Source organism: Erpetoichthys calabaricus, chromosome 6 (genome assembly GCF_900747795.2).
Source record: "Erpetoichthys calabaricus chromosome 6, fErpCal1.3, whole genome shotgun sequence".
Lineage (NCBI taxonomy): Eukaryota > Metazoa > Chordata > Cladistia > Polypteriformes > Polypteridae > Erpetoichthys > Erpetoichthys calabaricus.
In genome coordinates, this window is record NC_041399.2 from 193,656,776 (window position 1) to 193,679,227 (window position 22,452).

Consider the following 22,452-nt stretch of genomic DNA (forward strand, 5'->3'; position numbering starts at 1 on the left):
TAGATAGATAGATAGATAGATAGATAGATAGATAGATAGATAGATAGATAGATAGATAGATAGATAGATAGATAGATAGATTTGAAAGGCACTATATAACAGATAGATAGATAGATAGATAGATAGATAGATAGATAGATAGATAGATAGATAGATAGATAGATAGATAGATAGATAGATAGATAGATAGATAGATAGATAGATAGAAACAAAAGACCTGTGTTTACGTGTTTATGGAGCAGTCTGCTCTGCTCACATTCAACCACAGCCAATAGGTGGTGCATGCATGCCCTTTTAAATTTTTTCGGTGCTTGCTGCGAAAGACCTGTGTGCAATAAACGCCGCCGCACAACAACAATGTCGTGCTAATGACATACTGTAGATCAGGGGTGTCGAACTCCAGTCCAATCCTGGAGGGCCTCAGTGGCTGCAGGTTTTCATTCTAACCATATTCTTAATTAGTGACCCATTTTTGCTGCTAATTACTTCTTTTAATTAACTTGACTCAGGCCCTTTAGTTGTTTCTTTTTCCTTAATTAGCAGCCAAACAATAACGAGACACAAAAACAAGCCGGTACATGACCAACTCACCTGTGCCCATTACACAATATCTGAAAATAAAGAAAGGTGATGGCCTCAGTAAGGTTGATCTCCCAACTCACCAAAACATTTTGAATGATATTCTTAGAAAAAACAGAAAAATCAACAGTTTTGGAAATGTCTGCTATGGCAGAACAAGAGCAGCAACAGGCCATGAAATTAAATAACGGGTTTAATTAACAGCAAGCATTAACTTCTCATTAAAAAACTGGTTGGAGTTTGAAGCCCCAGTTTAAGCTGTTCATCTGTTGGCTCGTTTTACATCTCATTTCTGTTTGGCTGCCATTTAATGAGGAAATGAATTAATTCAGAGGACTGAATCCTAAAAAACAGGGCTATGAAAATGAAGGGAAAAAAGTGAATTAGCAGTGAAAACTGGTCACTGATTAGGAAAAGGGTTAGAATGAAAACCTGTAGTCACTGTGGCCACCCAGGCCTGGAGTTCAACACCCGTGACATAGATGAACAGACACTACATCGAAACAAAGCAATCGCCGTGGCTCAACAATGTGCAAGTGAAACACCTCAGTACTGGAAGGCAAAACTTGAAGTATTTTCTCGAGACAAAGATTAATAGGACTCATATGCCAGTGATACGGCTAAGGTATGGTATCTGATGAAAGCCAGTGGGGCAGCAAGCACAGGTGGGTCAATGTTCTCTGCACTAGGCCATTCTTAAGAGTTAGCTGAAGTCTCTCCAAGTTCACAAATACAGTATAATAAAACTGCTAGGGAGTCCTTGTGTTGTTCTTTGTCCTGAAAAAGAGAAACTTAGTAGATCATGTATTGTACACACAAACCATGACGGGACACGGGACTTACAAATCATGTGAAGAGTAAAATAATGTGACTTAGAAACATGTTAAGAATAAAAAATACTGTTACTTTAAAATACTGTAATGCAGCTAAACGTAAATGCCACCATTTCCATTATGAGTAGTTTGGGAAATTCACCTGTTGTGAAGTTTTTTCTGCTCTGGAATTAAGAACCTAAAAGAATAAAATAAGACATTATTACCAGTATCTCATAAGTAGTAATGTATATAAAAAACTTTGCTCATTGCACTATTTAGCATTTACACTATAAATCAGACAACACAAGCATGCATGTGTAACATATCATATATGATAATATGAAACAAAATAATTTTATTGACAGTAACTAAATCAAACTGAAATTGAATATTAAATAAATAATAATATGAAAAGGATATATTGTTATGTTTCTAAAATTAATAAACAGACATTGCTCAGCTGGTGGATAGCTAAATGGCCAGTGCTCTGTAACTTAGAGAGTTTGTTATCTTTGCTGATTCTTTCTCTCTAACATTCTACTTTAAGGTTGGAGGTGGACAGATGATCAGAATCTGGACATAATGTCATATTTATTAGCTGCTTCACAGGTTGAGGTGTCATCAGTGGAGTGTTTCTTATCATATTTGTTCAATTAAACCTATTTTTATGAATTATTTGTTCTGGATAAATGAGCTAATTCTTGATTTTTCGAAGTTATGACAAATGCTTCATGTTTCATGATTGACTAACATTGGTTTCTGTTAACGAAGAATGAAAAAATACATGATGGGGTCACTGGAGCCAAAAGGAGTGTGGATCATAGAATAACACTTTCAATCTCTCTTATCCAACTCTGGGTCACTGTGGAGCTAGAGCATATTCCAGCTACATTAGGCACAAGGCAGAGGACAACTCATGGAATATGTGCAAAGTTACTAAATTACATTGTGCTTATTCTATCACCTGCTAAAATATGTTTTATTAAAGGTTTGTGCTGCATTTCTTTTGGATTCACACCAACACTGCATTTGGCTCATTTGTGGTGTAGAAAAATCAACACTGTTTTACTGTACCTACAGAGCAAAAGACGCAATCCTGCAGTCCTGAAGTCTGGACATAACAGTTTGCTGACTGGAAGTCACATTGCCATGCTGTTCAATAAAACTAATCAGTTTAATAATCCTGTTACACCCTCTATTCTCATATTCCCAATCTGTTGACTAGAGCAGGCATGTCAAACACGCGGCCCCCAGGACGCATACGGCCCACAACAGAAATCTGTGCGGCCCGCATGACAGATCCTAGTTAGCACTAAACTTGTACAAAATAATCACATCGTTTGTGATTGAATCATTCTGCATCTTCGGTGTTACTTATTGACTTTTCTTACTTCTGCCTTCTGACAAAAGCGCGTTTTCCCATGGCATTATGGTACCGGAAACGTCATCTGCTAGTATAGCAACGAGCCTTGTCCAAAGTTAATGAGCCGCGACATCGCAACTAAAGTACTAGGCTGCAGCAGCCTGGCAGCAGGGGCGGCCTTAGGCATGTGCAAACTGTGCACCTGCACAGGGCCGCCACGCCAATATATATTGAATATAAAACAGAAAGAGAAAATAACGACACAGCTGACGGCAATATGGCCGAAAAACATTGTGTTTCTTCTTAATTAGTACGCTGTATTTACTAATATCACTTGAGTCAGAGCAGTAAGTTATATGTAGTATTATAACGTTCTGCCGTAATGAGAATATCATGGGCCGCCACTTGGTTTTCAAGTTATGGACACACGCATATAGAAGTGTGTCATGAGCATAAGGCGGCTATGCAGTGTCCGCAACGGACGGGCGAAGGTACACCGATTCTTTCTCTTCCCAGGGCCGCCACGAGCCTAGAGCCGCTACTGGCTGGGCTGCTGAGACTGGCCACTGGGCAGAACTGATCATCACAAGTAGTAATAGCTCGCATATTTTCACGTTTTTTTTTGCTCTAGTTTTATGTAATTTTGTGCTAGTATTGTAACGAACAGTTAGTGCAGACTACAGCTGAAGATCTGAAGTGGACGCGAGAAGTTGGTGAGTTGTTTATTAACAAATTTTTGTGATTTTGAGTTTGTAAAATTAGTGTAGGTCAGGGGGCTTTTTGCATATCAGCTTATTTTACAATATAAACTTTGAAATAAACTTAGTAAAGTAAAATTAGATTTTTGGAGGATTTGTTTTGGCACGGTGGCGCAGTGGCAGCGCTGCTGCCTCGCAGTTAGGAGACCCGGGTTCGCTTCCCGGGTCCTCCCTGTGTGGAGTTTGCATGTTCTCCCCGTGTCTGCGTGGGTTTCCTCCGGGCGCTCCGGTTTCCTCCCACAGTCCAAAGACATGCAGGTTAGGTGAATTGGCAATTCTAAATTGGCCCTAGTGTGTGCTTGGTGTGTGGGTGTGTTTGTGTGTGTCCTGTGGTGGGTTGGCACCCTGCCCGGGATTGGTTCCTGCCTTGTGCCCTGTGTTGGCTGGGATTGGCTCCAGCAGACCCCCGTGACCCTGTGTTCGGATTCAGCGGGTTGGAAAATGGATGGATGGATGTTTTCCAACTTGAATTACTGAGCAATGAATTCAGTGAGCGTTTTCATGATTTCAGTTCATACGAACAGGACTTTCCGCTGTTTACGTCACCGTACTCTTACAACGTTGAGAATGCGCCTGAGAATATCCAAATGGAATTGACTGAACTGCAGTCAGATTCTATTCTGAAGACAAAATACAACGAAGTTTGTGTGCCAGGCTTGTATGCTTACCTGCCATCCTCGTATGTGTAGATCCTTAAGTTGGTATTGAGAATATTGCCTATGTGTGGAAGCACTTACCTTTATGAGCAATTGTTTTCGTTAATGAAAGCTACCAAAACCCCACATCGCTCAAGACTTACCGTCGAGCACCTTTCATCCCTCATAAATGTTGCAGCTGCACAAGGTTTCAAGCCTGATATTGACGAACTGGTTACTAACAAGAGATGCCAAGTGTCGGGACAAAAGAAATAGATCTCACACTGTAAGGCTCCTATATAAGCAGTCTCCTAGCTAAGAGACTAAGACTCTTAATTGTACGCTGTTGTACGGAGATTGTATGGAAATAAATTGCTTTTCTTTAAACTTTTCAGTATTGGAAAGAAAGCTACAGTAACTTTGTATAATAATATTTGTTGCAGTGCGGCCCGCTGACGCACGTATGGCAGTCGAAGCAGCCCACCAATGGTAGTGAGTTTGACATATCTGTATATATATATATATATATATATATATATATATATATATATATATATATATACTGTATATATATAGTGATATTGGCGCTTGGTTGGCACCGACCCGACACAGACCGACAATGGAGGCACGTGTAAAATAAACAAAAGAACTTTTAGTTTCTTCTTCACCTGTGGGACATGTTTTCCCCATGAACCCCACAGGCGCAACACAGTCCCAAAATACAAAGGAAAATCAACCCAAATCACACTCTTCTTTCCACTCCTCCCAGGGCAGCTTTGTCCACCTCCTCCTGACTCTGGCGCCCTGAGTAGTGGCTGCAGGCTCCTCTTATAGCCCACCCAGAAGTGCTGCAGGTGCTCATTGACCTACTTCTGGCTGCACTTTCAGGTGTGGCTGTGCTCCTGCCCAGACGGGCTCGTTAAGCCGTACAGCTCTATACAGCTCCCCCTGGAGGAGGCCACGGAGACCAACCAAGATGAGCTCCAGTGTTCCACGAAAGTGGTCCCGATGCAATCCAACAACCTCGATGCTGCCAACAAAGGTTCCGAGGGATGTAGTGTGGCTCCCATGGCTGCTACCCCGGATCTACTGACAAAGGGGTGTGTATAGGAGGCAGCGGAAGGGCTTGGAGAATAATGGTAACACATCTGCCCAGGGGGTGTCGGGGTGCACTAACGCTCTTTCTAAGTTCCCTGCAGACCTTTCCCGGGAAATGCCACCAAGAGCCACTGCCTCGACTCGGGACATACCACTTCCGGTCCCGGCCCCGAGGATGACATCACTTCCCCCAAACTTCCTATAAAGCCTCACTCCCTTTCTCTGGAATTCAGTTCTGTTTTGGACTCTGTCTTGTAAACATTACTCGCTACCAAACCTTTTACTTTTGCAGCCAGGAACACATTATACGGGGTGGCTGCCCCAAACATTTACAATGTCTCGGGTCTCTTCTTGTCACAATATATATAAATGATTTGGAAAGGAATATAAGTAACAAGCTAGTTAAGTTTGCAGATGATACCAAGAAAGGTGGATTGGCAGATAATGTGGAATTCATTAAGTCAGAAGGACTTGGAAACCATACAGGTTTGGGCAGATTTGTGGCAGATGAAATTTAATGTCAGTAAATGTAAAGTATTACACATAGGAAGTAAAAATGTTAGGTTTGAATACACAATGGGAGGTCTGAAACTCGAAAGCACACCTTATGAGAAGGATTTAGGACTTGTAGTGGACTCTATGCTATCGACTTCCAGACCGTGTTCAGAAGCCATTAAGAAGGCGAACAGAATGTTAGGTTATATAGCCTGATATGCAGAGTACAAGCCCAAGGAGCTAATGCTCAAGCTTTATAATGCACTGGTGAGGCTTCATCTGGAGTCCTGTGTGCAGTTTTGTCTCCAGGCTACAAAAAAGGACATAGCAGCACTAGAAAGAAGATTAAGAGATGACATGATTTAAGTGTTTAAAGTTATGAAGAGAATTAGTACAGTGGATCATTAAAATGAGTTCATCAAGAACACGGGGACACAGTTGGAAGTTTTTTAAGGGCAAATTTCACACAAACATTAGGAAGTTTTTCTTTACACAGAGAACCATAGACACTTGGAATAAACTACCAAGTAGTGTGTTACACAGTAAGACTTTAGGGACTTTCAAAACTTGACTTGATGTTTTTTTAGAATAATTAAATGGATAAGATTGGTGAGCTTTGTTGGGCTGAATAGCCTGTTCTCATCTAGACTGTTCTAATATTTTAACGTTCTAATGTAGGGCAGGAGATATCAAATTACTATAATTATTCTATTACTGGTAACATGTTTAAAGTCAGGATCAGATGATAATGAACCCTGGCTATGGCACCAGCCCAGCCCAGTACAGGGCACTCACTCACACTCAGCTGGACCACCAGGAACTTAATCTGAAGGTCTTTGATGCATGAGAAGAAAACTGGTTTTAATTCAAACTGAATGATAAAAGTTGAGGGGAAAAAAACCTAGCTTGCTCTAGCATGTTATAATGGAGCCAATGGGTGCCATGGTCCGAATATTAAAAAAAAGCCTTAAAAGTTACCAAATAGGTCCACTTTGAAGTAGCAAAGGGTTTGATTTAAGAACACCTTAGTGAAATGGCTAAATTTCACAGCAAAGTCTTTGCTTTTTCTCCATTTTAAAACAACATTGATCCACTATTTTGCAATATTTGTGTAATTTTAAGACATGGATCAACAAATAATAAAATGTTTGGCTTGAAAAAGACAATAATTATATAAGTTTTAATGCTTTTTTTCATGTTGGGACTACAGGACCCATTGGTTCCATTATACAATGCAACAGCTGGCTAGTTTTTTTTTTTTTAAATTTATGAAACACTAATCACAGTACCTGTTGCAGACAGGTAGCAGAATAATTAAAAACTGTGTGCTAGCTTTTGCCCTATGTGCCAACGTGCACCTTCAGTGCCTTTCTTCTCTCAAGCTTGTTCCTGTAGAGTCTCCTTCTTAGACTCTTTCATTATTTGCAAGGCGCCTTTCTCACCTCCTGTTTTAATACTTGCCATCTCCTCTACATGTCTCACACTTGCACTTCCTGTTTCATCACATCACCAAAGCCAAACTGACCAATCAGATTGCTCCAAGAGACTGGACTCACAGACCTTAGTAGATTCTTTACTTTACAACACAATTTCATGTGGAAAACTAATATCTATCACGATTGTGAAGAAATACCTTTGACATGAAAAATACTAAACTTATCCTTTAATTTTTATTCTATATTAGTGTTGTAGCATCTAAAAAATCCACTTGTAACATCATCTACTATTCTAGATATTAATCAGGTGGCTATGCAACATTGTCTTCTCCTGCAGGCACATATTTGCAGTATGCATGTCTATGCCTTACAATTAAAGCTGAAAAGCATTAAATGATAGATTATGTGTCTCGTGGTGTCTTTAGAGATGTAGTTGTGGGAAATAATAAAGGCACAAATCATGAGAACTGTCAGTCACAGCATGTTTTTCACAAGTCTAAAAATATAGTATGTTTACTTCCTTTATACGTTGTGATATTTCAGAGATATCAGATTAAAGATCTTATGTACATTAAATCTTGTATGAAAAAATCTTTTGACTGTCTATTAAGCAAAACAGGTGTGGAGTCTTTCCAGGACTAAAGGATGACACATAAAAAAGAATCCTTTGTAAAATAACAGTAAATTAGTAAAAAATGCACTTTTGCAGTCATAAATTAAAGCATTACTACGAAAACATTCAGAGACTGGCAGTTCTGTGGGAAAAAATACTTTGTTAATGAGTGAGGTCAGAGGATAATGGTCAGACTCATTCAAGCTAAGAGAAAAGCAACAAACGTTCAAATAACGGCTCTTTACAACAATGGTGTCCAAAAGGATATCTCTGAATGCACATTGTTTTGGACCTTAACAATAATAATAATAACATTTACACAGTGCTTTTCTACTTTTCTACCTACTCAAAGTGCTTTACATAGACAGTGGGGAGCCACCAATGTGCAGCATCCATCTGGACAATGTGACGGCAGCCATTTTTGCACCAGTACACTCTCCACACATTAGCTATTAGGTGCTGATGGAGTAAGACAGGTCTTTAGAAAATATGGGACTGGGGATGATTAGGGGGGGCAGAATGATATTTAGCCAGGATATCAACACTCTACCCATTTAGAAAGATGCCTAAGGACCTTAGATAGATAGATAGTGTCACAAGAATGAGTCAGAGACATCATAAAGAGTTGGGGCAGCCACCCGTATAATATGCTCGGCTGCAAAATTGCTTTTTTTTTTTGTACATGATGTGTATAGATCAGAGTCCAGAACAGAACTGCCTATACTGAGGCAAGATGGCAGTTTTAAATGCCTGGAAAGGAAATAATGTCAACATTGCAGGAACTGGGAGTGGTGTCCTCATGCCCGGAAGAGACGTCATCCTTGGGGCCGGCAAGAGGCGGGATTTCCCGGGAAAGGTCTGCAAGGGACTGAGAGAGATGGTCAGTACACTCCACCACCCCCTGGCCTGGCGTAGAATTACTAGTGTTTAGGCCCTTCAGCTGTTTCCCATGCGCACATGTGTGACATTAGATAGATAGATAGATAGATAGATAGATAGATAGATAGATAGATAGATAGATAGATAGATAGATAGATAGATAGATAGATAGATAGATAGATAGATAGATGTGAAAGTTAGTAACTAGATCCCTGATGCTGATCAGTTTGCTGATTAAGTTGCAGACAATTCTCTTTGTACCAAAAAATAAACTTTTCCAACTGATGTCCGTATTCTGTCTCATCCCCCCTTATCAATACACACCATTCTGTGGAATAGTGGGTCCGCGACTAAGCAGCAAGGGGACTGTTTTTAAATAAATAAATAATTAAACAGTTGGCATCTTCTCCACGGGTGTGTGTGCTCACGCAGTTGCTGGAGGCTGATGGGGTGATTGAGATGGAGCGCAACAGCACGTGAGGGTGTGATCTGTCTTGATTGCTCTACTGGCTTTTCATGGTTTGCGACATAGGCACTACACTCATAGAGGTATATAAAGGAAAGGTGATATGAGAGAGAGGTTTGAAGAACAGAAAGAAAGAACAGAGAAAGAATGGAGACAAGGTTAAAAGGTGGGAGAGAAGCTGGAAGGAATGTGGGAGTGAGTGACAGAGAGAAGGCAGGAAGACAGGAATAGAGCTCTTGGGAGAGCATGCGGCCGATGGTCTGGACTGAAGAGAGTCACTCCCACTGAGTGTTTTGAGATGACTGAACGATCTCTGATGATTCAGCATTGATGAACGTTTCCACCTGACTCCTCTCCTTTGTCTTATCCCCCTTATCAATATGCCCAATAAGTTCAGAATAATCTGACAATTTGTGCAAGTGACAAGACCTGGTGTTATATTTATAGTCTGAGATGTACAGAGTGAAGAGAACATTAGACAGGGCTGTTCCTTGTGGTGCTCTATTGTTGCTCACATCTTTTATACCCAAAGAGTCAGGACCATGGTTTTACCTCTCATCCAAAACAGGACCACAGCATATTTCTAGCAAGTTTATTAAATTCATACCTGAAAGAAGTCAGGCTGATTTGGAGATAACTAGATACATAAGTTTACAAGAATATAAACATTTTGTATGGTTTAACCAGAGAAGCTAAGCAGAACAGCACTTGGCACCTCACCAAAAAAACCAAATGCTTTTGATAAGGTAATCTCTGCCAACACGGCTGCACTGTCTGTTAGCTTAGTCCTGAGGCTCTACATTTTAAGCAGGACTGAAGCTTCTACAAAACCTCCACTCTGTTTAAAAACCATGGATGAAAACATGGTGGCAGAAATTACTTGATCACTGGGCTCTCACATTAAATAAAACATTTAAGAGGCTCACAAATGTATTGTGATTTGCTCCTTTTGCTTATACTCATGATGCAGTCTCTCTTTGCCAGATTTCTGTTTTTCAGGACACTGAAAGCCAGCTGCCAAGAATCCCTGCATGTTGTCATCTGATGACAATGATGTCATTGGGATTTACTGAGCCCTGGCTGCCTGAGTGAAAATGTTACTATCAAGTTTGCTATTTGGAGTGAAAGTGTATTTGGCATTTGTCAACCCTGTGCTAAACTTAAATTAAAACTTGAGATTGTAAGTGTTTAAAGGGTTTTGACTAATGACCCACAGTGGAAGGATATTTCTATAGATATATAGCCAGGCAGCCATCTCTAGGAAGAGTTGTAGTTGTTCTAAACTTTTTTCATTTAAGAATTATGGTGGCCACTGAGAACCGTGCTGTAGAAATGTTTCTGTAGATGTCCTAAGATGTGTGCCTCAACATAATCCTGTCTCTAAGCTCTGCAGGCAATTCATTTGACTTCTTGGCTTGGATTTTGCTCAGCTGTGGGACCTTCTATAGACAGGTGTGTGCTTTTCCTAATCAGCTCCAATCAATTGAATTGATGACATATGGTCTCCAAACAAGGTGTAGAAACATCTCAGCAATGATCAATGGAATGCCATGCACCTGATCCAAACAGCAAATGTCATACCAAAAGGTCTGAATACTTGTTTCAATGTGATATTGCAGTTGTTTATTTTTAATTAATTTATACAGATTTCTAAAATTTCATTTACACTTTGTCATTCTGGTGTTTTGAATGCTGGAGGGCCGCAGTGGCTACAGGTTTTCATTCTAGCCCTTTTCCTAATCACTGACCAGTTTTCACAGCTAATTAACTTGTTTTCCCTTCATTTTCATAGCCCTGTTTTTAAGGATTCAGTCCTCTGAATTGATTTGTTTCTTCGTTAAATGGCAGCCAAACAGAAATGAGATGTGAAACGAGTCAACAGATGACCAGCTAAACTGGGATTTCAAACTCCAATCAATTTCACTCCAAACAGTCTCTTAATGAGAAGCTGATTCTTGCTTTTAATTAAGCCCGTTATTTAGTTCAATGGCTTGTTGCTGCTCTCATTTCAAAATTTGTTGATTTTTCTGTTTTTTCTAAGAACACCGTCAAAATGTTTTGGTGACCTGAGAGATCTACCTTACTGAGACCTTCACCATTCTTTATTTTCAGATATTGTGTGATGGGCACAGGTGAGCTGGTTATATGGTGGCTTGTTTGATGTCTCATTATTGTTAGGCTACTAATTAAGGAAAAAAAGACAATTAAGGGGTCTGAGTCAAGTTAATTAAAACTAAAGCAAAAGAAGTTAATTAGCAGTAAAAACAGCTCACTAATGAAGAAGATGGTTAGAATGAAAACACACAGCCACCGTGGCCCTTGAGGACCGGAGTCTGACACCTGTGATTTAAGCATAAAGCTGCAACATAACAAAATGTTAAAAAGGTGAAACAGTCTAAATACTTTTTGAATCCTTTCCCCTGCGGTGGGTTGGCACCCTGCCCTGGATTGTTTCCTGCCTTGTGCCCTGTGTTGGCTGGGATTGGCTCCAGCAGACCCCCCGTGACCCTGTGTTTGGATTCAGCGGGTTGGAAAATGGATGGATGGATGGAATCCTTTCCCTCTGTCTCTCTCTCTCTATTATATATTATATATATATATATATATTATATATATAATATATATATATATATATATATATATATATATATATATATAATATATATTATATATAAAATCAGATTGTGATTCAGACTACGAATGCCATGAATGTAATTACCCGATCTACATGCTGTCAAATGAACAAACCACATGCCGTGGTGCAACATTAGGGGCTTCGCCTCTAGCACTGATGTTCGAGGTTCGATTCCGCAGAGGGGGTGCAGTGAGTGTGTATGACTGATGAGCCCAGAATTAGGGCGAAACACGTCTCGCATACTCTTTGCATTATTTGACAGTAAAACTATTTTCAACCATTCTATGATCTGCTTCTCGCAACTGAAAGAGGGCACCATGGTGGATGTTAGCCGACTTGCTGGCCAACCACAAGCGTTACCTGGTAGGTAACCACCCATACAATCAGATTGTGATTCAGACTACGAATGCCATGAATATATATACAGTATATATATATATATATATATATATATATATATATATATTGTGGCACGCGGCTGGGCTTGTGCCTTCTCCAGACCATGAGGGGGTGACCGCCCTGGTTGTGTTGGGGACCACGGGTACAGCGCTGGGAAGCTCAACCCTGTTGGGGCCTGTGTTCACCACCAGGGGGCGCCCCGATGCCTTGGGAGCCCTGGACCTCAGCACTTCCGCCACACCCGGAAGTGCTGGGGGGAAGAGGATCGGGGACTCCCGGAGTAAGTCTGGGTACACAGCCGGCACTTCCACCACACAGGGGAGTGTTGGCGGAGGATGTCGGGAAGCACCTGGAGTCCATCTGGGTGTGAATAAAAGGGGCCGCCTCCCTCCATTCGGGAGCAAGAGTCGGGTGGAAGTGGACAGAGCTCAGGAGGAGAAGAAAGAGGCGGCCCAGAAGAAAGGAAAGGCATTGTGTTGGCCAGGACTTGTGCTGCAGCACTGGGTTGTGCTCACTGTTGTTCTGTATATAGTGTAAAATAAACGTGTGTGTGGTGAAACCATCATATCTACCTGTCTGTGTCTGGGCTGTACCCCACAATATATATAAATTAGGGGGCGGCACGGTGGCGCAGTGGTAACGCTGCTGCCTCGCAGTTAGGAGACCTGGTTTCACTTCCTGGGTCATCCCCATGTTTGCGTGGGTTTCCTCCGGGTACTCTGGTTTCCTCCCACAGTCCAAAGACATGCAGGTTTGGTGCATTGGCGGTCCTAAATTGTCCCTAGTGTGTGCTTGGTGTGTGGGTGTGTGTGTGGGTGTCCTGCAGTGGCCTGGCACCCTGCTCGGGATTTGTGCCCTGCCTTGCACCCTGTGTTGGCTGGGATCGGCTCCAGCAGACCCCCGTGACCCTGTAGTTAGGATATAGCGGGTTGGATAATGGATGGATGGATATATATAAATTATGACTGTGTTAAAATAATTAAAAAAACAAAACATTAGAATAAACACAAATAAACATTGTAACAATTGAAACTGTAAAGAATGCCTTGTATTTTACGTTAAAAGCAATTCACTTTGGTATGGTGCTGTGTTCAAGTTGCTAGTCCTGTGGTAAATTCTTCCATTCTACTTGAAGGTTTTTCTACAACTCCTCTTTGACTTAAACAGTTTTTTGCTTTTTTCCCTGTCCTATTGGCTTCACACAGCTTCAGTTCTGTTGAAGCTGGGACTCTGAGGTGGCCAATTGACATTTAGGGTACTTTAAGATTAAATTTTTGGTAATAATTAATTTTGCCAAAAGCGATACATTAAAATTTGTTTGTATTTCTTAGCAATCATCATTCCATCAGTTCTGGCCATATCCCCTACACCAGTGGTCCCCAACCTTTTTGACAGCAAGGACCACTTTATTAGATGCAAATTCTTCCACGGACTGGTCTTAGAGTGGGGGGGGGGCAGTTTTATACACAATTTACATAACATTTCTATTATTATTAAAGTTATTAAGCAGTTCGCATATGTTTGCAACCTGAGATTTTTCTTCTTTTTTTGCATATAACAAAGACATATGCTTTGCATTTGCCATTCCAACAGATTGCACATCACAAACATTAACACTGCTATTTTTTTTTCGTGTCTGCCGTTTCTATAGGAGGGTGACAATGAGTTAAATTCCAATGGATGTTTTTCAAATGTTGACAAGCAATAAGCAAAAGGAATCACTGAAAACCACAGAAAACAAAAACAGCAAAAAAAAAAAAAAACAGTACGAGGAAAGTTCGAAGAAAGAATTTTTTTTACAATGTTTCTGTTTGGGGATCGTTGTGCAAACGTGCACATCTGAGCTGCGACCACAGATCTAACTGCTCTGTGGATGATTCATTCAGGCATTTCAAGGTCACTTCATTGTAATGAAAGCATCTGCTGAATGTACTTTGTAGTAACGCGATTTCTATAGACTCGTGTCATATGGGGAAACTGTCGGAACTGTAACAATACTTTGTTGTAATAGTCTCTCACCTCGGTCTTTCTCCTCTCTGCAAAGCTCCGCCCGCCAAGCGTTCTGAAAAGTCTTGAGTGAGTCTCCGTTGCCGGCAGTTCTCTCGCGGCCCGGCTGTCAGACGGCTGCGGCCCGGTAGTGGGTCGCGAACCGGTGGTTGGGGACTCCTGCCCTACACCACTGGCTGAAATGCATCACCAAACCAGAGAGACCTGTGACCACACTTTAGAGAAGGCTGCAGACAGGCATCAATGAACTTCTCACTCATTCACTCACTCTTCCTCTGACAAGGTAAAGTCTTAGTGCTCAACAAAATTTTAAACTTTGGAGACATCATTCAATAAGGTTTCCTGCCATTGGTTATTGCTCCTGCTTTATGGTTTGTTGCGTACTGTGGTTGCTTCTGCTTGTTGCCTTTCTGGTTTCTTTGCCTTTCTATACTTATTAAAGACTTATTTTACAGTTGAACTGTCTACTTTGGTTCTAGATGACTGTTTGATGCTGAACAAGGAAGTCGAGGAAGTTTTTGTCTGTCCCTTACAGAAGTGAGTTTTAATTTCTGATCATTGGGTACTAAACACCTTTTGAGGCATTTTCTCTCTTCAACTTGACCATGTTTTTCATATTTCTTTATGACACCTTGAATACCACATCTTAAAGACCAGTTTGGAGTGCTACTGCTCACTGATTATAGTTTTGTTCATACAACATTATGATTTTATGTCTGTCAAAGTATGTTAGCATAGTCATAGTATATATGTATTGTGGGATTTGGCCGGCCTATCACCACAGCCAACACCCCCAGGCCGCCAGGTGGTGCTGTCCCTGCGGCATGGAAGTGCCCCGAGTACCAGCAGGGAATCATGGACGATGGAGTTTTCCTTTACAGCCCTGCTGGATACCACAGGGGCCAACAGATGACGCTGCAGGGAGGCCCAGAGAGTTGTTTGTGCCCTATAACCCGGAAGTACATCATAGGCCAGGCAACAAAGGAAATGATGTGCTTCCGGGTTGAAGAAAAGGACTTTTTATCTGACCCGGAAGTGATAAGGAATCACATGGACTGTAGGGTGGAACCACTTCCGGGTCAGGGAATATAAAAGGACAATGGGAAATCCCAGACGTTGAGCTGAGCTGGGTGGAAGGGTGGCAACGCGTCTGGGAGTGAGGAGGATTATTGATTATTGTGGTTTGTTTATTGATTTATGAGTATTGTGGAGAGGAGGGTGCTTTGTGCACATTATTATTATGATAAATTCAATTATTGGACTTTTACCTGGTGTCTGACGTGTAGTCTGAGGGTTCAAGGGGTCACGGAGACCTTAATCTGTCACAGTATGCAGTGGCATGCAAAAGTATTCAATCCCCTTGGAAGTCATCACAATTTTGTACATGACAAAAGATTTGTACACATATTTATGCATTCAGTATTTTTAAAGTGAAATATTATGCTTTAACAATACATTTCCAAAGTCAAAATAAACCATTTTACGTAGAATTTAACAGAAGCAGAAAAACTCAAACATTAGTGTTTGCATAAGTATTTAACCTCTGAGCTTTGGAAGCTCCAGGTTTACACAATGCGCTTAATAATACATACATTGTCTCTCCTTGAGCTCCACTATTGCTGCCCCAACTTCCCTATGCAGGTTCCCTTTTAAACTGTATCTGGGCACGGGTGCTGCAATCGCCTACTCCAAGGTGAGAATGAAGCTCTTGACCAACCCTCTCATGTATTCATATGATTGTATGATCAGCCAAGCACTCCAATCAACCTTGGAGTGGTACTTACACGTTCCCATGTGTTCCTGCGCACATCTGAAGCCTACATGATCCAAATTATTTAATAAAACCCATCTAATGCCACAAAAACTCTCTATCTCTTATAAAAATTAAACAAATTTGTCTCACCTTAAGACTGTTGGTTATCTTATCGTCATCGATGGAAGATGAATTCACTGAATGAAATCAGATAAGAGACAGGTTAAGGACACAATTCTGACATTGTCACTTTCAGAGATTGCTTTTTTTAAATCCATCTATCCCAGCAGCAGGAGTAAGACAGGAGCCATCACTAGGATGCCAGCCCATTGCAGGGCACATTTATATAAACACACTCAAACATTCAGATCATCCTGAATTATCCAGAATTATACAGATCCTTCTACATAAAAAACTGCACAGCTGTCTGGTTAAATACCACACATTTATTATAAACTGAATACACAAAATATTTAAAAAGAACTTACAAAAAAAGATAAACAAGGTTTAAAATGACAGAGCTAAAGTACAAGCCTACCCTGTATCTTGTTACTTGAGTAACTGTTCTGCTTGACCAGCTGACACACATGCTGATTACAGTGGTGCCTTGGTTTGAGAGCGTAATTCGTTCTGGAAACATGCTTGTAATCCAAAGCACTCGTATTTTAAAGCAAATTTCCCCATAAGAAATAATGGAAACTCAAATAATTAATTCCACAACCCAAAAATATTAATATAAAAATGATTAATACAAAAAATATAGTAAAAATACATAAAACAAATTAACCTGCACTTTACCTTTGAAAAGAATTGTGACTGGTGTGAAGGAGACGAGAGAGAGGAGGGTTATTGTGTAGGACGACTTTCACTCTAACTAACAGAATCACTGCTATCTGTTGGCTCACTGGAATCTTCTTCTTTATTTGCGACTTTAACAAGGAACCTATCCAATGGCGGTTGCTTTTGCTGAAAGAGTCACTACACTTGGACACAAAATAAAAAAAAATGCTTTACGCACTGTAAGGTTTCTAAACTCTGTTGGGATTCCACCCAACGGGACGACATGCAGAAGAGCGTCCCGAAGCAACCGCAAGCTCCCAGCACTGTAGCAGTTCACCGCAAAAGCGAATCCGAAAAGATCGCGGACATGCTATAAACACCTGTCGTTGACGGGTGATACAAGAAACATTATAAATGCAGGGCACAGTATTACTTGGCCATTAACCTGGCTCCGACCTTGCCTGACTGCTGTGTCTGTGTATAGGAGAGCTGCAGATCCCGCTACAATAAATAACCATGCTGTTCCTGTTTCAAGCTGAATAAAGCTGGTGTCGCTAAAGTACTGAGGCTCAGCCTCGTATTTTGGGGTGCAAGACAGAAACTCACACGTTACAACACACACACATGGTCACAATGCTATAGTAAACAGTATACACTCGTACGGATGTTGACTATACGAGTGAGGCACGCTGACTGAGACCGAGAATGGGAGACGATTACCCACAATCCTGCAGTGAGAGAGAGAGAGAGAAGAACCATCAGCTCAGTTGTGATCACATGACGCTTAGCAGACAAAGCGTCTGCATACTACTCGTATTGCAAGACCTCGCTTGTTCATCAAGTCAAAATTTATTAAACTTTCTTGCTCGTCTTGCAAAACGCTCGCAGACCAAGTTACTTGCAATCCAAGATTCCACTGTATTTGTCATTGAAGTGCAAGGAGGTAAAGTAAGTTAACACACGAAGCTTCACCAAGCCAAAAGGTGGAAAATAAATCTGCCATCATTCAGGTTGATGACTTGTGTCATTTTTCCACATTGCATGTTATAGAGATGTAACAAAAATAGAAAAATTAACCCTTTTAAGTTTCATAATGTGGAAGAATATACAGTGCATCCAGAAAATATTCACAGCGCATCACTTTTTCCACATTTTGTTATGTTACAGCCTTATTCCAAAATGGATTAAATTCATTTTTTTCCTCAGAATTCTACACACAACACCCCATAATGACAACGTGAAAAAAGTTTACTTGAGGTTTTTGCAAATTTATTAAAAATAAAAAAACTGAGAAATCCCATGTACATAAGTATTCAGAGCCTTTGCTCAATACTTTGTCGATGCACCTTTGGCAGCAATTACAGCCTCATGTCTTTTTGAATATGATGCCACAAGCTTGGCACACCTATCCTTGGCCAGTTTCGCCCGTTCCTCTTTGAAGCACCTCTCAAGCTCCATCAGGTTGGATGGGAAGCGTCGGTGCACAGCCATTTTAAGATCTCTCCAAAGATGTTCAATCGGATTCAAGTCTGGGCTCTGACTGGGCCACTCAAGGACATTCACAGAGTTGTCCTGAAGCCACTCCTTTGATATCTTGGCTGTGTGCTTAGGGTCGTTGTCCTGCTGAAAGATGAACCGTTGCCTCAGTCTGAGGTCAAGAGCGCTCTGGAGCAGGTTTTCATCCAGGATGTCTCTGTACATTGCTGCAGTCATCTTTCCCTTTATCCTGACTAGTCTCCCAGTTCCTGCCGCTGAAAAACATCCCCACAGCATGATGCTGCCACCACCATGCTTCACTGTAGGGATGGTATTGGCCTGGTGATGAGCGGTGCCTGGTTTCCTCCAAATGTGACGCCGGGCATTCACACCAAAGAGTTCAATCTTTGTCTCATCAGACCAGAGAATTTTCTTTCTCATGGTCTGAGAGTCCTTCAGGTGCCTTTTGGCAAACTCCAGGTGGGCTGCCATGTGCCTTTTACTAAGGAGTGGCTTCCGTCTGGCCACTCTACCATACAGGCCTGATTGGTGGATTGCTGCAGAGATGGTTTTCCTTCTGGAAGGTTCTCCTCTCTCCACAGAGGACCTCTGGAGCTCTGACAGAGTGACCATTGGGTTCTTGGTCACCTCCCTGACTAAGGCCCTTCTCGTCCCGATCGCTCAGTTTAGATGGCCGGCCAGCTCTAGGAAGAGTCCTGGTGGTTTCGAACTTCTTCCACTTACGGATGATTTAGGCCACTGTGCTCATTGGGACCTTCAAAGCAGCAGAAATTTTTCTGTAACCTTCCCCAAATTTGTGCTTCGAGACAATTCCTTTGACTTCATGCTTGGTTTGTGCTCTGACATGAACTGTCAACTGTGGGACCTTATATAGACAGGTGTGTGCCTTTCCAAATCATGTCCAGTCAACTGAATTTACCACAGGTGGACTCCAAGTAAGCTGCAGAAACATCTCAAGGATGATCAGGGGAAACAGGATGCACCTGAGCTCAATTTTGAGCTTCATGGCAAAGGCTGTGAATACTTATGTACATGTGCTTTCTCAGTTTTTTTATTTTTAATAAATTTGCAAAAACCTTAAGTAAACTTTTTTCATGTTGTCATTATGGGGTGTTGTGTGTAGAATTCTGAGGAAAAAAATGAATTGAATCCATTTTGGAATAAGGCTGTAACATAACAAAATGTGGAAAAAGTGATGCACTGTGAATACTTTCCTGATGCACTGTATGCTCAATTTGTATGTGTCTATTCAGGGTTTGTATTCTGCTCTGTGAAATTTAAATCCTATCACAAGGAAAATATATGTTGTTGTTTAACAATAAGTAATGAACTGGGTTCATACTAGTTATGTATGTTAAACAGTTTCAAACTAGTTATTTTCTTTAAGATGTAACCAAATCCGTACCTTTATAGGTACTTATTAAGTATATCCTACCTATACAATACTAGCACAGGTGGTCATTAGAGGTATGTGAAGGTAATTATGTTCTGTTTTGTTGAAGGAGTTTCAAGGACAGGCTGTTACTGATAAGACAATTAATAATCTCTGTAAGCAATAAAGAAGATAAATGTTTGCTAACTAAGGGTCACCAGACCTAACCTAGCTTTTATTGGTATTAACTAAGCAGTGTAAGATGGCAAGACGGTTGGGGAAGATTTCCAAGCTATAAAGACTGCAGACAGCTTTAATGGGATTCATTCTGAATTTAATGTAAAGTTCTGGATCAGCATTACTGCTATTAAAGACCTCCTTTTGTAAAATTAAAATATTGTGGCTTATTATCTCCCACAATTATTTCTTTCAAAGCTTACATTTTCATTATTTTCTAATATCTCTTCTTCTGCTACTCTTTTTACTTATTTCTTTACAGAAACATATTTCATTGTAATGTTATAATCAGATATTTTAAGAATGCAGAAATGCACACATTCTGTATGGTTGTGGTCTGAGTTCATCTTGTTTTTTCTCACACTCACAGTTCATGAATATTGGCCAAGAGGAAGAGCTTCTTATATTTATGGCAACCATTAAGGTTACCCACTTATGTGTGAAAAAAACATGCCAAAATGATTCATTGTCGTAGTCAAAGGGCAGGTAAAGTAATTAGTAACAATATTTTTTTTTTTTACTTGTTTTAACATTTTAATCCAAAGTGTGATTAACAGAACAGTTTTTTCAACATTTTTTTTAACAAATGCAGAGCTGAAATGCAAATGGACTTCCTTGGATAGCTATGGAGACTTAATGGGAGAGTCTGAACCTATAAAGGTGTGAAATAGAATTTAACAATTTACTCACATTGCATCCAAACTGCACATCTTTTAAGAGTCACTTCATCGTCTGTGTATGTTTTTCTCTGATGTTCAGATTGCAACAACCATTTCAGATGTCATTGCTGTTTCATCTTTATTGATATATTATACTTTACAGTATACAGTCATATGAAAAAGTTTGGGAACCCCTCTCAGCCTGCATCATAATTGACTCTCCTTTCAACCAGATAGATAACAGTTGTATGTCTTTCATTTCCTATGAACATCTGAGCACTGCGGTGTTTTCCGAACAAAGTTTTTTAGTGAAGCAGTATTTAGTTGTATGAAACTAAATCAAATGTGAAAAACTGGCTGTGCAAAAATGTGGGTCCCCTTGTCATTGTGCTGATTTGAATGCCTGTCACTGCTCAATGCTGATTACTTGCAACACCAAATTGGTTGGATGAGCTCGTTAAGCCTTGAACTTCATAGACAGGTGTGTCCAATCATGAGATATAAAGGTATTTAAGGTGGTCAATTGCAAGTTGTGCTTCCCTTTGACTCTCCTCTGAAGAGTGACAGCATGGGATCCTCAAAGCAACTCTCAAAAGATCTGAAAACAAAGATTGTTGAGTCTCATGGTTTAGGGGAAGGCTACAAAAAGCTATCTCAGAGGTTTAAACTGTCAGTTTCAACTGTAAGGAATGGAATCAGGAAATGGAAGGCCACAGGCACAGTTGCTGTTAAACCCAGCAGGTCTGACAGGCCAAGAAAAATACAGGAGCGGCATATGCGCAGGATTGTGAGAATGGTTACAGACAACCCACAGATCACCTTCAAAGACCTGCAAGAGCATCTTGCTGCAGATGGTGTATCTGTACATCGTTCTACAATTCAGCGCAATCTGCACAAAGAACATCTGTATGGCAGGGTGATGAGAAAGAAGCCCTTTCTGCACTCACGCCACAAACAGAGTCGCTTGTTGTATGCAAATGCTCATTTAGACAAGCCAGATTCATTTTGGAACAAAGTGCTTTGGACTGATGAGATAAAAATTGAGTTATTTGGTCATAACAAAAAGCGTTTTGCATGGTGGAAGAAGAACACCGCATTTCAAGAAAAACACCTGTTGCCTACTGTCAAATTTGGTGGAGGTTCCATCATGTTGTGGGGCTGTGTGGCTAGTTCAGGGACTGGGGCCCTTGTTAAAGTCGAGGGTCGGATGAATTCAACCCAATACCAACAAATTCTTCAGGATAATGTTCAAGCATCAGTCACAAAGTTGAAGTTATGCAGGGGTTGGATATTCCAACAAGACAATGACCCAAAACACAGTTCGAAATCTACAAAGGCATTTGTGAGAGGGAGAAGTACAATGTTCTGGAATGGCCGTCACAGTCCCCTGACTTGAATATCATCGAAAATCTATGGGATGATTTGAAGCAGGCTGTCCATGTTCGGCAGCCATCAAATTGAACTGAACTGGAGAGATTTCGTATGGAAGAATGGTCACAAATACCTCCATCCAGAATCCAGACACTCATCAAAGGCTATAGGAGGCATCCAGAGGCTGTTAGATTTGCAAAAGGAGGCTCAACTAAGTATTGATGTAATATCTTTGTTGGGGTCCCCAAATGTATGCACCTGTCTAATTTTGTTATGATGCATATTGCATATTTTCTGTTAATCCAATAAACTTAATGTCACTGCTGAAATACTACTGTTTCCATAAGGCATGTCAGATATTAAAAGGAAGTTGCTACTTTGAAAGCTCAGCCAATGATAGACAAAAATCCAAAGAATTAAGAGGGGTTCCAAAACTTTTTCATATGACTGTATAACCACTGTTATACATGATGGGTGTCATGGTAGCCCAGCACCTGACAACCAGAGTTTTGGGTTTCAGACTTTTCAGTACCAGATAACTTGGTTCAAATTCTAGGCTGGCCACTGACTGTGTGGACTATGCATGTTCTCCCAGTTTTCACATG

General features: G+C 40.7%; 1 protein-coding gene across 1 annotated transcript in view; it reads right to left on the minus strand.

Moving 5' to 3' along the window:
- Positions 1-1,530: 1,530 nt before the first annotated feature.
- LOC114653742 (uncharacterized) overlaps positions 1,531-22,452 on the minus strand; it is a 61,428-nt gene continuing 40,506 nt past the window's right edge. Inside the window, exons 7-9 of the mRNA XM_051928798.1 lie at positions 16,082-16,128; positions 5,021-5,236; positions 1,531-1,590 (exon numbers count right to left, since the gene is read on the minus strand). Coding sequence (XP_051784758.1) covers positions 1,531-1,590; positions 5,021-5,236; positions 16,082-16,128 — 323 coding nt within the window. The remainder of the gene's footprint in view (positions 1,591-5,020; positions 5,237-16,081; positions 16,129-22,452) is intronic.